The sequence below is a fragment of the Budorcas taxicolor genome, chromosome 5, assembly GCF_023091745.1.
Source record: "Budorcas taxicolor isolate Tak-1 chromosome 5, Takin1.1, whole genome shotgun sequence".
Lineage (NCBI taxonomy): Eukaryota > Metazoa > Chordata > Mammalia > Artiodactyla > Bovidae > Budorcas > Budorcas taxicolor.
This window is the reverse complement of record NC_068914.1, coordinates 110899532-110914948: the sequence shown is the minus strand read 5'-3', so window position 1 is coordinate 110914948 and position 15417 is coordinate 110899532. Positions and strand designations below refer to the sequence as shown.

Genomic DNA, 15417 nt, shown 5'->3' with positions numbered 1-15417 from the left:
GTGCACAAAAATTTCTTTTATTTAACAGAAACGTGTTATAAGTCAAGAGATGATAAATTCAGACTTTGTTACAGTTTTGTTATTGGAAGTTACTACTTATGTACAAAAGTTTGTGGAGTACCTATGAGAGTGAAATTGACATATCCTGTCTCTCTTCTTATGAAGTTTGGAGTAATTTTGAAGATAAGTTGATTCAATAAGCATTTTAAAGTGTTGAGTGTTATGATAAAGCAAATCAGAAGAATGATGACAACATACAGCAGAAGGATCTGAGCATATTGGGAGTTGTGAAAAACCATGGAGGGAGTAGAAACTAGTCAGAGGAACAGGGGCTGTGGAAAAACACCAGATAGAAAGAAACTGTCTAAATGTCAGGAGAGAGTATGAGAGTATGATGTATCCAAGGAACTAAACAGAATTCTCTCTTTTCTTTCTTTCCCTCTTTTATTCCCTCCCTGACCCCGTGCATGACTGTGATAGTAAGGTCAGAGTGAGGGAGCTGAGATATACACTTATTCACTAATCGTTCTCTTGATTATATTCTTTCAGCTTTCTTAAATAATTTTCAACTTTTACTTTAAAATGACGTTTAATAAGCAGAACACCGTATTTCTAGTATTGAACATAGAACAGTTTCTGATCAAGACCATCAAGTAAGAAAGCTTGCTCCTTGCTCTTTGCTGTTGTTTAGTCACTCAGTTGTGTCAGACTCTTTTCGACCCCATGGAGCGCAGCACACCAGGCTTCCCTGTCCTTCACTGTCTCCCAGAGTTTGCTCAAACTCACGTCCATCGAGTCAATGATGCCATGAAAGCATCTCATCCTCTGTTGTCCCCTTCTCCTCCTGCCTTCAATCTTTCCCAGCATCAGGGTCTTTTCCAATGAGTCAGCTATTTGCATCAGATGGCCAAAGTATTGGAGCTTCATTATTTCATAATGGTTACTAAACCTGCTCTTAGATTTCATATTAAATGCATGTGCTACCATCTAGTTTTATTCAATTCTGCTGTCATACTTTATGTAGGTTTTAACCAAGATGCAGTGTTGTCCTCAGTCCCAGACCTTTGAGTTCTTTGGTGCCAATTGTATTAAACCTTATTGACAGAATTTTCATGAACTTGTTGGTCTTTACTATTAAGAAGACCATTCAAGACTCTAAGCTGTTAAACTATGTGATTTCTCTTCTCAGTGTGTAAAGTTATGCCTTTAAGAAGGAGATGCCATTTGGTCTAATGATTACATGTTATTAAATTAATATTTTAATTGGGTTGCCTGATTATTCTAACCCCCTGCGGCCTCGAGGTATATTTCTTAAACACAATCTCTCGCCATAATGTCTGCTGCTTCAAAGAAGTGAAAGGAGATTTGTTAAGAGAGGAGATCATCACTCAAGATCATTGCCTTGTTGCTGTCACCTGTCAGACTAATACATTTATTTGGACAACAGTAGTTTCTGACAGTTTATAAAGTTCTCTTTCTCGGTTGTGAAATATGATGGATGTGCCATACCAGTGACCTTTACACAAGGCCACATGTTAATATTCAGGACCTTCCTTTTGTTGGCCTCAAACAATGGCTGTCATTAAGAAAGCTTGGTTTGCCAATATGCCCTCTGTTAGGATGCTGGACTACTCCTGATTGGTCACTAGGAAGTATCATGTGCCTTTGATGGAAATGACATGGAAGATGTATGGTCGAAGTGCTGTGCTCAGCACCACTGCTGTGCAGGGGAGAAAACCACTATGACCCAAATAGCCCTGCCTTCAAACAATGTCGCACCAACCAAAGACAACATATTGGGAAGAAAAATGCTTGTAAACTGCATGTGTTAGAAGATGTATTGGCCAGACGGCCATAGGGCAATCTTTGAACTATTGAAATCTTTAGAAATATTGTTTGGTTCTGAAACAATACTTACAAACCTAATTAATCAAGCATAGATGGTTTATTTTCAGGCTTTCCACAGTGTGTTGCTTTAATGCAAGAATAGGGTCTGTTGGGTTCTTTTTGCTGTTTCACAGAGGCATGCAAAAACTCAGCATGGGCATTCATGTTCATACAAGTTGAAGCTCTAAATTTCAAAATAATATCTACATAGATCTCCGGTGATCCCTTCAACAAAGGCCGGGGTTGGGGGTAGCCTGGATTCCTTTTTCAATTGTTTCTGATTCTATGTGTGACTTTTTCTTCCCACCCTTCTTAATGTTATTCATCAGCATCATTTAAGAAAGATCATCATTCCCATTGCATTCTCTGGCTTGAGGGGAAAACACTTTTGCCTTTTTTCTTACAGAATAAATACAATAAAAGTTTTCTTTCCTGAATATGTGCCGTTGAATGGTGTGATTTAAAATGTTTTCCAGTCTTAGTATCTCATTTTAAAAAGGGTCACTGAGAAACTTCACATTCTCAAGGGGGAAAGGGTGAGCAACTTAAAAACCATTTCATGTAAGAAGGCTGGGGTGCCATCTGGAGTGTTACAGATAGACAGACAGGTAGCAGAAGCCCTTTGTGTCTCAAGCAAGCTGTGGCTGAAATAGCTCATCATTCAGATGAAAGAATTGTCCAAGTACTTGGTTGCATGCAAAACAATGCTTGGCCAGAGTTTTAGCAAGACATGAAATATTACACTGGGTCATGGGAGTTGAATTGCGTTGAGTACAATCCCCAAGAGTCAACTCCTGGTTATTTATTTTGAGGCAAATTATCGACTTTGTGGATTATCCATGTGCTCCCCACTGTGTCCTCCAGGGCTATGCCACTGTGTATCAGCTGGTTAGAATATCAGAGGCAGGAGAAAGGAAAGGGGTGGAAACTCAACCCACAATCACATTGCTTGTAAGCAATTCTGATTAAAGATGTGGTGGGAGGAGAGATGCTATTGGGAAAATGAAAAATTTAAAATCACTATGCAGTCCTGTTTTATACCCACCAGAATAGCACACACTGAAAAACACAATAAAGTAATAGCAAGTGTTGACAAGTATGTGGAGTAATAGGAAGACTTATACAGTGCTGGTAGGAGTGTCAGTTGGTAAAACCGCTTTGGAAAACTGTAATATCAAAGACATGGATACCCTAGGACTTGGCCATTCTACTCCTAGAGAAACTAGAGTACATGCAACAGAAGACATGCATAAAAATGTCTATAGCAACCTTTTTTTTGTAATATTAAGACCAAAACAAAAGCAAATTTCATGCATATACTCATCAGTAAGGGAATGGATGAATAATTTATAGATATTTGTATAATGAAATTGAGTTCGTCTGTGGCTGTTTGTTTCCTTTAAACAATATGTATATGTCATCTATTGGTTTCCTAGGTGGCTCACTGGTAAAGAATCCATTTGCCAAGCAGGAGACATGGATTTGATCCCTGAATTGGAAAGATCCCCTGGAGAAGGTAATGGCAACCCACTCCAGTACTCTTGCCTGGGAAATCCTATGGACAGAGGAGCCTGGTGGGCTATAGTCCTTGGGGTCACAAAGAGTCGGACACAATTTAACAACTAAACCGCAGCATATGTCACCTATACTCTTATAACCATGATATTAAGTTATAAAATGTGAAATTCCCTACATATAACAACTTTTATCCTATAAAACAGCACTTTTGTATGGTAACATAATGTTTCCAAAAATAAAGTAGTTAAATAAAAGATGTTTCATGCAATGAAAAATAACCTCAGAGACTCACAGAATTATTAGGGCTAGAGGGTACTTTAAAGGTCATTTTAATTCTTCCATCACTGAAGAAATCGAGGCCTTCAGAGAGTTATTCAATGGATTCACCAGAAACCGAATGTAGTGGCTCTTAAATTATACCTCATGTTTAAAAAATTCAAAAACAAAATATTTGGACATGCATCCGTGTCCCTGGTCTGAAGACTCTATGATTCAAATGCAACTGCATAAGGTGGATGGTGTCATGGGCGAAGGGGAAGTGTATCTGCATGCACCTGGGTGACCTTCCAGTGTCCTTTTACCCAAGGACTCTGATCCCTTGCGTCCTTTTACTAGAGGAAGAGAGGTGGTTGAGTGACCCAGGAGAAGGCACATCCCTCCCCCAGAGGGCAGGGACGGCACCCTCTTACTTAGCAGAGTCCCTCAGCTAGGACAACTGCCTGCCCCTCTTGTGGTCATTTCATTCTCCCACATCCCTGACAGATATCAGTAATTTCCCTTAGAGTGAGACACAGTCCTGGAACTCTTGAAAAATTGAAGCACAAAGGGGTACTGGTGCCCAAAATGGAAGCTCCTTAGTATCGGATATGACACTAGAGCCAGAATGAATGATTGTGGTGAACTGAGCAACATGGACTAATCCTCGAGGAAAGACTTGCCTTGCTGCACCCAGGCAAGTCTGCAGAAAGGGAGGATGGAGGGGGATAAGGTGGACAGAATGAATAAAGTGAGGTAAACTGGTTGAATGAAAAGGTATTATTTTCCACTTGAGTCCTTATTGCTGAAAGAGTCCATTTAGGAGCTACAGAAGGAGAGAAAGGAAGAATATTTTCCAACAACAGCAACAACAATAACAGCATCTAAGTCTTACTGAGTACCCCCTATCTGTCACACAGGGCTCTAAACTCTTGTTTATTAACTACTTTAAAATCTGCACCTCAACCCTAAGTGGTAGATATGATCTTATTGCCATTTTGTGAATGGGAAAACTGAGGCATGGGGCACTTAAGTAGCTTGACTTAAGCAGCACAGCCTGGAAGAGGTGAGCCAGATTTGATCCAAGAAGTCTGGGCTCAGAGCTTGTGCACTTGGCCTCTAGGCTCTACAATGTTCAGGTCAGGGCTTGATGCCTTCAGCCTCTTCCCATGGACTTAAAAAACTGTCACTCTGCCCCTAGGGGAAGTGGTGACATTGAGGTGGCAGACTTCATTCAAATCCACTGTGTGGTCTAAGAATACTTAAAAAGCATGTGTCATTAGAGTTTTTAATATTAAATGAAGACCTAGTTAAGGTTTAGGTTTGATGTTAGTTATGTAGGAGATGGGTTTTCCTGGTGGCTCAACTGGTAAAGAATCTGCTTGCAGGAACCAGGAGACCTGGGTTCCATCCCTTGGTTGGGAAGATTCCCTGGAGAAGGGAATGGCAATCCACTCCAGTATTTTTGCCTGGAGAATTCCATGGACGGAGGAGCCTGGAGGGCAACAGCCCATGGGGTCACTAAGAGTCAGACATAACTGAGCAACTAACACACTTTCATGTAGGAGATGAAATTAATTATTTAGCCTCTATTTTGAGCCTCCCAGGTGGCTCAGATTGTAAAGAATCTGCCTGCAATGTGCAAGACCTGGGTTTGATCCCTGGGTTGGGAACATCCCCTGGAGAAGAAAATGGCAACCCACTCCAGTCTTTTTGCCTGGAGAATCCCGAGGAGAGGAGCCTGGTGGGCTACAGTCCGTGGGGTTGCAAAGAGTTGGACCCAACTGAGTGACTAACACACACAGCCCCTATTTATGCATACAGTTCAGGGCAAGATGAACTTAGGGAATGAATTTCCTCTGGATTTTTATTTCTCCTTCTAGGACAAGTGCCTCTAGTCTCTTCATAACATGCTGGAGTTAGAAGCCCAAGAGAGAAAAAGACATAGGTCTGGGACTCAAAGACTTAGAAGTTCTGTGTTGAGGGGAAAATGCCAGGAGTAGGTGTGAGGAGTATGCCACCCTGCTCTGTGGCAGCCCAGAGGGACGCCGCGTGCAGGGGGCTACCACAATTGTCTTTTCCTAATGAATAGAAAATGAATAAATCTGCATCTGTCATGATGTATCGTGAGCTATTTTGCAGCTCAAGAGAAAGATGAATTGTTTTTGTGAAAAAATAACACTCAGCTCTGAGGTTTATCTTATTTGCCTTGAAATCTCCTGTCTGCCACAATATTATTTCAAGAGAAATAGCAACAGATGGAACACCTGTGCTACAGCTTAAGAGGCACAGTTGCCTACACATTGAAATAACCTGCTAAACTTGAATGTCAGGAAGAATTTCTTAAGATGAGAAACACCCAAAAACAAGTAGTTGAGAAAAGTAGTCTTTACATCAGTGAGTGAGCCTGGGGAGAGGTTTGGGTTAGACTGTGGGCTTTCGTGGGACCTGATTTCAGTCACCGGTCTTCAGGCAGAGTACTTAGCCTAAAGTGCCCTGCCTTCTTCTGCACAGAAGTCACATGCTGGTTGCATCAGCTGCTGGCAAAGGCATGTCCAGAAAGGTGGTCAGTGCTCACCATTTGCAAGCTGTTGTCATGGACATATGTATCCCTCCCTTCATTAAGCCGCTTCCCTGGTGGCTCTGTGCTAAAGAATCCACCTGCCAATACAGGAGACACAGGTTTGATCCCTGGGTCAGGAAGATCTTTTGGAAAAAGACATGGCAACCCACTCCAGTATTCTTGCCTATGAAATCCCATGGACGGAGGAGCCTGGCGGGCTACAGTCCATGGGGTCACAAAGTGTTGGACACAATTGAGTGACTTAGCACCTCATCAAGCCCAGTTCACGGTAGTCACATGTTTCTTCTTGCACCACTGGCATTAATGGGGCAGTAGAAAAAAAACAAACTCCTTCAAAATCTAAGACCTGTGTCCCAACCCCAGCTTCTCTGGTGCTTGATTCATGATATAGACAGATGCTTACTTTCAACCTCAGGTTCCTCCTGAGTGAATAAACTGAAGAGGTGTGGTCTGAATCAAGTGGTGATTACTGGTATGAAAGCAAATAGCATAAGGAATATCTAAGCTGTAAAGTAGCAGATACTTCTGGTATCTGTCATGAGGACTGTTCGCAGAGAGATAATGCTTGGAGGAGAGAGACATCCCTGAGGTCATGGCTCTAGCTTGTTCGTGAATGTTTGGGATGTGTACAGTTTGTAACAGTACCTGACACTTCTGATAACTGAGACTGGTGGCTCTACACATCATAATCCCCAAGGGCCTTACTAACTACAAGACTGGGACCCTGGGACCATGTGCTTGTATTTTTCAGAGCCTGCCAGATATTGGTGCATGAACAGCTAAGACTGAGAAATACTGAAGCAGACTCAAGAGCCAAATAATGTAACAAAGAGCACTGGAATTTCAATCCTGAGCAATGGATTGGGGCTCAAGTTCTGCCACTGTCTTGGTAGGGAGATTTGAAAAATTGAAAAAAATAAAGACACAGCCATTGGAAATTGAGAAAGGCCATTGCATTTCTATCAACACTCTCTGCATTTCTATCAACACTCTCTGGTTGTTTAATGCCCAGACTACTAGTGAAATCAAGATTTCCAGGAGAAATCCTGGAAAGCTGGAATCAAGATGGCCTGGAGAAATATCAGTAACCTCAGATACACAGATGACACCACCTTTATGGCAGAAAGTGAAGAAGAACTAAAGAGCCTCTTGATGAAAGTGAAAGAGGAGAGTGAAAAAGTTGGTTTAAAACTCAACATTCAGAAAACTGAGATCATGGCATCCAGTCTCATCACTTCATGGCAAATAGATGGGGAAATAATGGAAACAGTGTGAGACTTTATCTTTTTGGGCTCCAAAACTACTGCAGATGGTGACTGTAGCCATGAAATAAAAGATGCTTGCTCCTTGGGAGACAAGCTATGACCAACCTAGATAGCACATTAAAAAGCAGAGACATTACTTTGCCAACAAAGGTCTGTCTAGTCAAGGCTATGGTTTTTCCAATAGTCATGTATGGATGTGAGAGTTGGACCATAAAGAAAGATGAGCGCCAATGAATTGATGCTTTTGAACTGTGGTGTTGGAGAAGACTCTTGAGAGTCCCTTGGACTGCAAGGAGATCAAACCAGTTCATCTTAAAGGATATCAGCCCTAAATATTCATTGGAAGGACTAATGCTGAAGCTGAAGATCCAATACTTTGGCCACCTGATGTGAAGAACTGACTCATTGGAAAAGACCCTGGTGCTGGGAAAGATTGAAGGCGGGAGGAGAAGGGGACGACAGAGGATGAGATGGCTGGATGGCATCACCGACTCAATGGACATGTGTTTGAGCAAGCTCTGGGGGTTGGTGAAGGACAGGGAAACCTAGCGTGCTGCAGTTCATGGGGTCACAAAGAGTCAGACATGACTGTGTGACTGAACAGAACTGAACTGGTGAAAGTGAAAGCGGTTCAGTCGTGTCTTACTCTTTGTGATCTCTGTCCATGGAATTCTTCAGGCCAGAACACTGGTGTGGGTAGCCTTTCCCTTCTCCAGAGGATTTTCCCAACCCAGGGATTGAACCCAGGTCTCCTGAACTGTGGACAGATTCTTTACCAGCTGAGCCACAAGGGAAGCCCAGACTACTGGTGTTTCTATTCAATTCAGGCAACCTGGCAGTTGTATCATAGAGGAAACCTGAAATTCACGCAGGTGAAACTGGGAGGGTCTGAGTTCCTGTGCTGAAGTCCATTTTGCAAAAAATCAGCTGATCAATTTAACCTCAAAATGATGGACTCTGTTGATGTGGGTAACATTTTGCCTTTGTTGTGGTACCTTAGTATATCATAGGAGTTCAAGGAATATTGGTTGAATAACTAAACAAACATAGTCACCAGCTGTCTCAACATCATATAAGTTGACTTTGATAATTTTTCCCTATATAAAACTTGCCTATTTTCCTTTCTATCTATCTATCTAAATGTGCCTTTTTATGTAGCAAATACAAAGTTACTTACTTGCTTTTATGATAAGCAGTGAAATCTCTGATGCAGAGGTAGTGAGACTGAGGGCCCTGGTGGTATATAAACAGAAGTGGGTGATGATCGATGGTGAAGGTCAGCCTCAGATGGCCTTTAAGTTCTCTTTCAACCCATAACTTCTGGAGTGTGAGGCTACTTAAAGTGCTTTCAGGCCTTCCAATCTGTTCTTGATATTTGAACAAAAGAGAGGGCAGATCAAATGCTGTGGGTTCCAAGGCTGTAGATTTTCCTTTGGGATCAAGAGTTCCACAGCTACTCTTTTCAAAGATTCTAGAAGTTTCTCTGCATTTGGGAAAGACTCAGATTTGTTTACCATTTCAAATTCTGGGCTTTATGATGAAAAGGACGAGACAGTTAAGATTAAAATGAAAAGCTAGGTCTCCCTAAAGCGTTGGAGGAAGTTGAGACTTCTAGAACTCTATAGTCTGCTTAGGCACAGAGCTTGCAAACAAATCCCCATGGCTCCAAGCCAAGTATTTAACAAATCATGTTCTAAGATGAAGATGGTATGAGAGGAGGTGAATGATGGTGTGACTTTTATAGGGCTGGCTGCAGCTCAAAGATGCACACTGGTGGCCCGTGATGATTCAAAGAGCAGGTGTTATGTGGAATCCAAACCATATATTTTTCCAAATTGAGTCACCAATATTTAAAAATCAGAAGCTTTTACATATATAAAAACCATATGTCTGCTTCTCCTGAAATCCAGAAAAATCTGTCTTCACTGGGCCCACATTCCCTCAGGACAATAAAAGAAGGTCTGAGAAGTGACTGCCCCTTCTGATGGAATATACTCCCAGGGTGCTCCCACTTGACCTCTTCTCTCATTTCTAATATTATATGTGGGGCCTCTGGAGGCATTTCTTTTGATTCCCTACTGAAGACAAAGCTGTGGTTTAGGAATGGTGTGTCCTGGTACCTAACATGGTGAGCGTCTTTGCCACTTGACTGAACACTGAGCACAGGGAATGCAAGTCTTTTTAACAGTTGGTACACCCTGGGAGAATTCTCTGGTGGTCCAGTGGTTAAGACCCCGCCTTCCAATGCAGGGGGCACAGATTTGATCCCTGGTCACAGAAATAAGATCTCACATGTCTCAAGCCCCCCCACCCCCCCCAAAAAAGTAAAATATAAAGCAGAATCAATACTGTAACAGATTCAATAAAGACTAAAAATGGTCCACATTATAAAATCTAAAAAAAAAAAAATTTTTTTTTCCCCAAAAGGGAGTTGTATCCTGGCACAGTTTCTGCCACACAGTAGAACCGAAGAAATCCACTTCATTCCTGTCTCCACTCCACACTTCCTTACCTCTTAGGTTTTATTCTTTCCTATTCCCCAAATCTAAACAATTTTTTTTTTTCAGTGAAAAGGGCTGCTGTTAATAATTATTCTTAGATAACACGTGTGAGTTGGACTCTTTGTGGGTATATTAGCTTCCTAGGACTGTCATAACAAAAACCCCAAACTGGATGACTTAAAACAGAATTATTATCTCACAGTTCTGGAGGCAGAAGTTGGAAATTCAGGCGTCATCAGGCTTGACCCCTCTGGAGGTTCCAGGGGAGAATCCATTTCATGTCTTCCTCTTAGCTTCTGGACGATGCTGCAGTCCTCGGTTACCTTGGCTTGCGGCTACGCCACTCCACTCTCTGCCTCTGCCATCACATGGCATTCTTCCTGTGTGTCTGTTTTCTCTTCTTATAAGGACACAAGTCACATTGGACTAAGGCCTTAACACTAACAACCTCAGGATTTCCCTGATGCTTTAGCAGGTAATCCGTCTGCAGTGCAGACACAGGAGATGCTGGTTTAATCATTGGGTAGTTGGGAAGACCCCTGGAGGGGAGTATGGCAACCCACTCCAGTATTCTTGCCTGGAGAATTCCATGGACAGAAGAGCCTGGCAGGCTACAGTCCATAGATTCGCAACGAGTAAGACACGATGGAAGAGACTTAGCACAAAACACAGCAATCTCATCCTGATTTGACTGCATCTACAAGACCCTATTAACAAATAATGTATGTTCACTGATATAGAAGGTTAAAACCTCAACATATCTTCTTGGGGGACTCAACTAAACCCATAAGCTTCAAACTAGCTTTTCTGACCTGAAAAAAATAGAGCCAATAATTCTGTTTGTTAGATGATGTTCTGATGAGGCTAAATGACCAGCGCGCCCAGGCTCTCATTCAGCACCTGCAGCATAGCTTGACCTCAGTGAAAGCACGGTCCATGTCTTTTCTTCCAGTCCACGTGTTTTCTCTCCTCTTCTTCTCTTGCTTGGGCACCTGGATCCTCGGCTTCTTTGTCATTTTGTTTGCTCAGGAGAGAAACATGAAACAAACAAAATCCATCCATGACTTGATTTCACCCTTCCTGCCATTAATTTAGTAGGTGCTATCGAAGTGTATTCCTTCAAAATAGTTTACCTTTTATAGTATTTAGAGAAAGGACTCAGTCTCCAATGGCATAGAGAAGACAGCGCTACACTCACCAGTACAGCACCCCCTGGGCCTCCAGTACAGCTTCTTGCAAAGAAGAAAGCCATGGAGAAGTGAGTCCCTCCCCAACACCACCCAGTGAGTGGGAAGAGACCCCACTCATCTTCACTGTCGGGCAAAATGTGAACATGGGAGCCAGAGGCACACCCAAACGGACCTGGGGTAGTTTATTTCTAGAACAGTCAATGACAAAAACGTGTGTTCAGGCCCACTTAGTAAATCCGATGCACCTAGAGGCCATAGGGACACACATCCAGGGGCCAATGAGACTTCAGAACCTGCCCTCTTGCAGTTCCAAGGGACATTCTGTCCCATCGGTTGAGTATCAGTTTGTGCTTTCTGTTTTTTACCTCTTTTCATTTGGCCATATTTTGCTTTTAACTTCGATAGAAACAAGCAAAATTATTTGACTCAAGGGCAGATACTGTTCTGCTGCTGCTGCTGCTAAGTCGCTTCAGTTGTGTCCGACTCTGTGCCACCCCATAGACGGCAGCACACCAGGCTCCCCCATCCCTGGGATTCTCCAGGCAAGAACACTGGAGTGGGTTGCCATTTCCTTCTCCAATGCATGAAAGTGAAAAGTGAAAGTGAAGTCGCTCAGTCGTGTCCGACTCTTAGCGATCCCATGGACTGCAGCCTACCAGGCTCCTCCGTCCATGGGATTTTCCAGGCAAGAGTACTGAAGTGGGGTGCCATTGCCTTCTCCGACATACTGTTCTAAAACATTCTATAAAAACTGTAGTTGCCAAGTTTTCATGGAAATCCACTTGTTGCCACATATTATATTGGAGGAGAGAACAGGTGTGAGCTAATGACACATGTTTGATGATTCAGTTATTGTACCTGATAATGGTGATGAGGGCAATTGTCATCATCAGCAACCTAGCCTCTCACCAAATGCCAGATACTGTGCTGAGCATTTCACATTATTTTATGAAATCCTCATATAACTCTCTTGGGCAGTTAATGTTATTATCCCCAGTTTACAGATAAGGAGGTGGTACTAGTGATAAAGAATCTGCTTGCCAATGCAGGAGTCATAAGAGATGCAGGTTTGATCCCTGGTTTGGGAAGATCCCCTGGAGGAGGTCATGGCAACCCACTCCAGTATTCTTGCCTGGAGAATCCCATGGACAGAGGAGCCTGGCGGGCTACAGTCCATGGGGTCACAAAAAGTCAGACATGACTGAAGTGACTTAGCATGCACGTACACACAGATAAGGAAGGTGTAAATTCATAGCACAAGTTAATGTATATAAAAATTAACTATAAAACTGCATAATAGGATGAATGTAGATGGACCAGAAAGAATAAGCTTTGAAATCATGGAAACCTGAGTTCAGAACCAGAAAGACTTGACCTCAAATTTCTGCTGTCTCCAGTTTCAGTTCTTTAGCCATTATCAAGTCCCATAAATGTTCTTTGAGCCTGGTATTTTCTGTAAACTGACAATCACTGCCTTGATGAGATGTTGTTGATATACAATCCCCTGAACACAGCAGGGCTGACTAAATGGTGGTTGTGAGGAGAGTGGTGGTGTTCTGACTGCAGGAGAGGAAATGTAAGGAAACAACGTGTACCTCCAAATATTCTAAAAAGTGTCATGTAGAATAAGGATTAGTCTCATTTTATGTAGCTCCTTAATGGTTTTATAGTGTGCTAGTTTCTGCTCTACAACAAAGTGAATCAGCTATATATATACACATATCCCCTCCCTCTTGGGCTTCCCCAGCATCGCATCCCTCTAGGTCATCACAGGGCACCAAGCTGAGCTCACTGTTATGCAGCAGGTTCCCGCTAGCTATCTGTTCTACACACGGTAGTGTATATATGTCAGTCCTAATCTCTTGATTCATCCCACCCTGCTCTCCCCCGACTGTGTCACAAGTTTGTTCTTTACATCTGTATCTCTATTCCTGCCCTGCAAACAGGTTCATCCATACAGTTTTTGTAGATTCCACATTTATGCACTAACGTTAGGCATGTGGTTTTCTCTTTCTGACTTACTTCACGCTGTATGACAGACTCTAGGTCAATCTACATCTCTACAAATGGCCCAGTTTCATTCCTTTTTATGGTTGAGTAATATTCCATTGTATGCATGCTCCCCATCTATATCCATTCATCCATCGACGGACATTTATATTGCTTCCATGTCCTGGATATTGCAAATAGTGCTGCAATGAATCATTTTGAATCATGGTTTTCTCAGGGTATATGCCCAGGAGTGGGACTCTTGGGTCGTATGGTAGTTCTATATCTAGTTTTTTTTTGAGAAGCTTTCATACTATGCTCCATAATGGCTAAATATCAATTTATCTTTCCTCCAACAGTGCAAGAGTGTTCCCTTTTCTCCACACTCTCTCTAGCATTTATTGTCTGTAGATTTTTTGTTTGATGACGGCCATACTGTTTTTTAGGTAACTTTATGGGTTGATTTGGAGAAGGAAATGGCAACCCACTCCAGTGTTCTTGCCTGGAGAAGCCCAGGGACGGGGAAGCCTGGTGGGCTGCCATCTATGGGGTCGCACAGAGTCGGACACAACTGAAGTGACTTAGCAGCAGCAGCAGCATGGGTTAATTTTGATGCAAATATTTGTACAGTTTGTTGGAATTGACCAATAGAAGAAAGAGATTTTGAGAGCCTTCTTCGAACTAGAGGATAATGTCCTTCCTGGGCTGTAAATTGTAAGGTTGGTGCTGGGAGACTTCCACCAAAGATGTTGAGTCAGAGATTCTTCTTTTCAGGGAGGATGGGCTTGATGATGGGATGTTGAGGATGCTGGCTAGTTAATACACTTTGAGCCTTATGTATAAGGCAATATAATAAAATCTGAATATGCATCTGCAATTATGGCCCATATGGGTACCTTCTGAGAAAAGAACTATTATCTCCCCATGGCTTAGATGAGGAACTAGAGGCTTATAGAGATTCTGTTACTTTACGGAGGGAGGAGCCAGGATTCAAGCCTCCATTCTGACTCCATGTCAGAGCACTCTTATTTTAAGATTCTAAACATGACACTAATAGCACTTGGGTACTGAGCACCACAAAGAAGTTGAGCGCTGAAGAACTGATGCTTTCGAAATGTGATTCTTTGGAGTGCTTTGGACTGCAAGGAGATCAAACCAGTCAATCCTAAAGGAAATCAACCCTGAATATTCATTGGAAGGATTGATGTTAAAGCTGAAGCTCCAATACTTTGGCCACCTGATGCAAAGAACCGACTCATGGGAAAAGACCCTGATGCTGGGAAAGCTTGAGGGCAGGAGAAGAAGGGGACAGCAGAGGATAGGATGGTTAGATAACATCACCAACTCAATGGACATGAATATGATCAAACTCTGGGAGAGAGTGGAGGACAGAGGAGCCTGGCATGTTACAGTTCATGGGGTCCAAAGAGTTGGACACAACTTAGCAACTGAACGACAACAGCAACAATTGTGCACTTACTATATACTAGATGGTTTACATTTTATTATGTTCTTCCCTTAGATACTTGCTTAGTTTGAAGAAATGCAAAGGCTTCACAGGTGGCTCAGTGGTAAAGAATCTGAGTGCCAATGCAGAAGACTTGGGTTTGATCCCTGGGTAGGTAAGATCCCCCGGAGAAGTAAATGGCAACTCACTCAGGTATTCTTGTCTGGAGAATCCCATGGACAGAGGAGCTTGTTGGGCTACAGCCCATGGGGTCGCAGAGAGTTGGACATGACTAAAGTGACTGAGCACATATGCACACAGTTCAACACCCACTGTTGGGAATGCAATATGCATTTGAAGTCTGCATATTTTTTGAATTTGCCAGTGATGCTTTTCAGTTCAATTCAGTTCAATCATTCAGTCGAGTCCGACTCTTTGTGACCCCATGAACTGCAGCACACCAGGCCTCCCTGTCCATCACCAACTCCCAAAGTTCACCAAAACTCATGTCCATTGAGTCGGTGATGCCATTCTACCATCTCCTCCTCTGTCATCCCCTTCTCCTTCTGCCCTCAAACTTTCCCAGCATCAGGGTCTTTTCCAGTAAATCAGCTCTTCCCATCAGATGGCCAGAGTATTGGAGTTTCAGCTTCAACATCAGTCCCTCCAATGAACACTCAAGACTGATCTCCTTCAGGATGAATTGGTTGGATCTCCTTGCAGTCCAAGGGACTCTCAAGTCTTCTCCAACACCACAGTTTAAAAGCATCAATTCTTCAAC

General features: G+C 42.6%; 1 protein-coding gene across 1 annotated transcript in view; it reads left to right on the top strand.

Moving 5' to 3' along the window:
• The window catches only part of C5H12orf42 (chromosome 5 C12orf42 homolog), a 111794-nt gene that overhangs the window by 92820 nt on the left and 3557 nt on the right, over positions 1-15417 (top strand). The window contains 1 exon segment of the mRNA XM_052640593.1: positions 11153-11293. Coding sequence (XP_052496553.1) covers positions 11153-11293 — 141 coding nt within the window.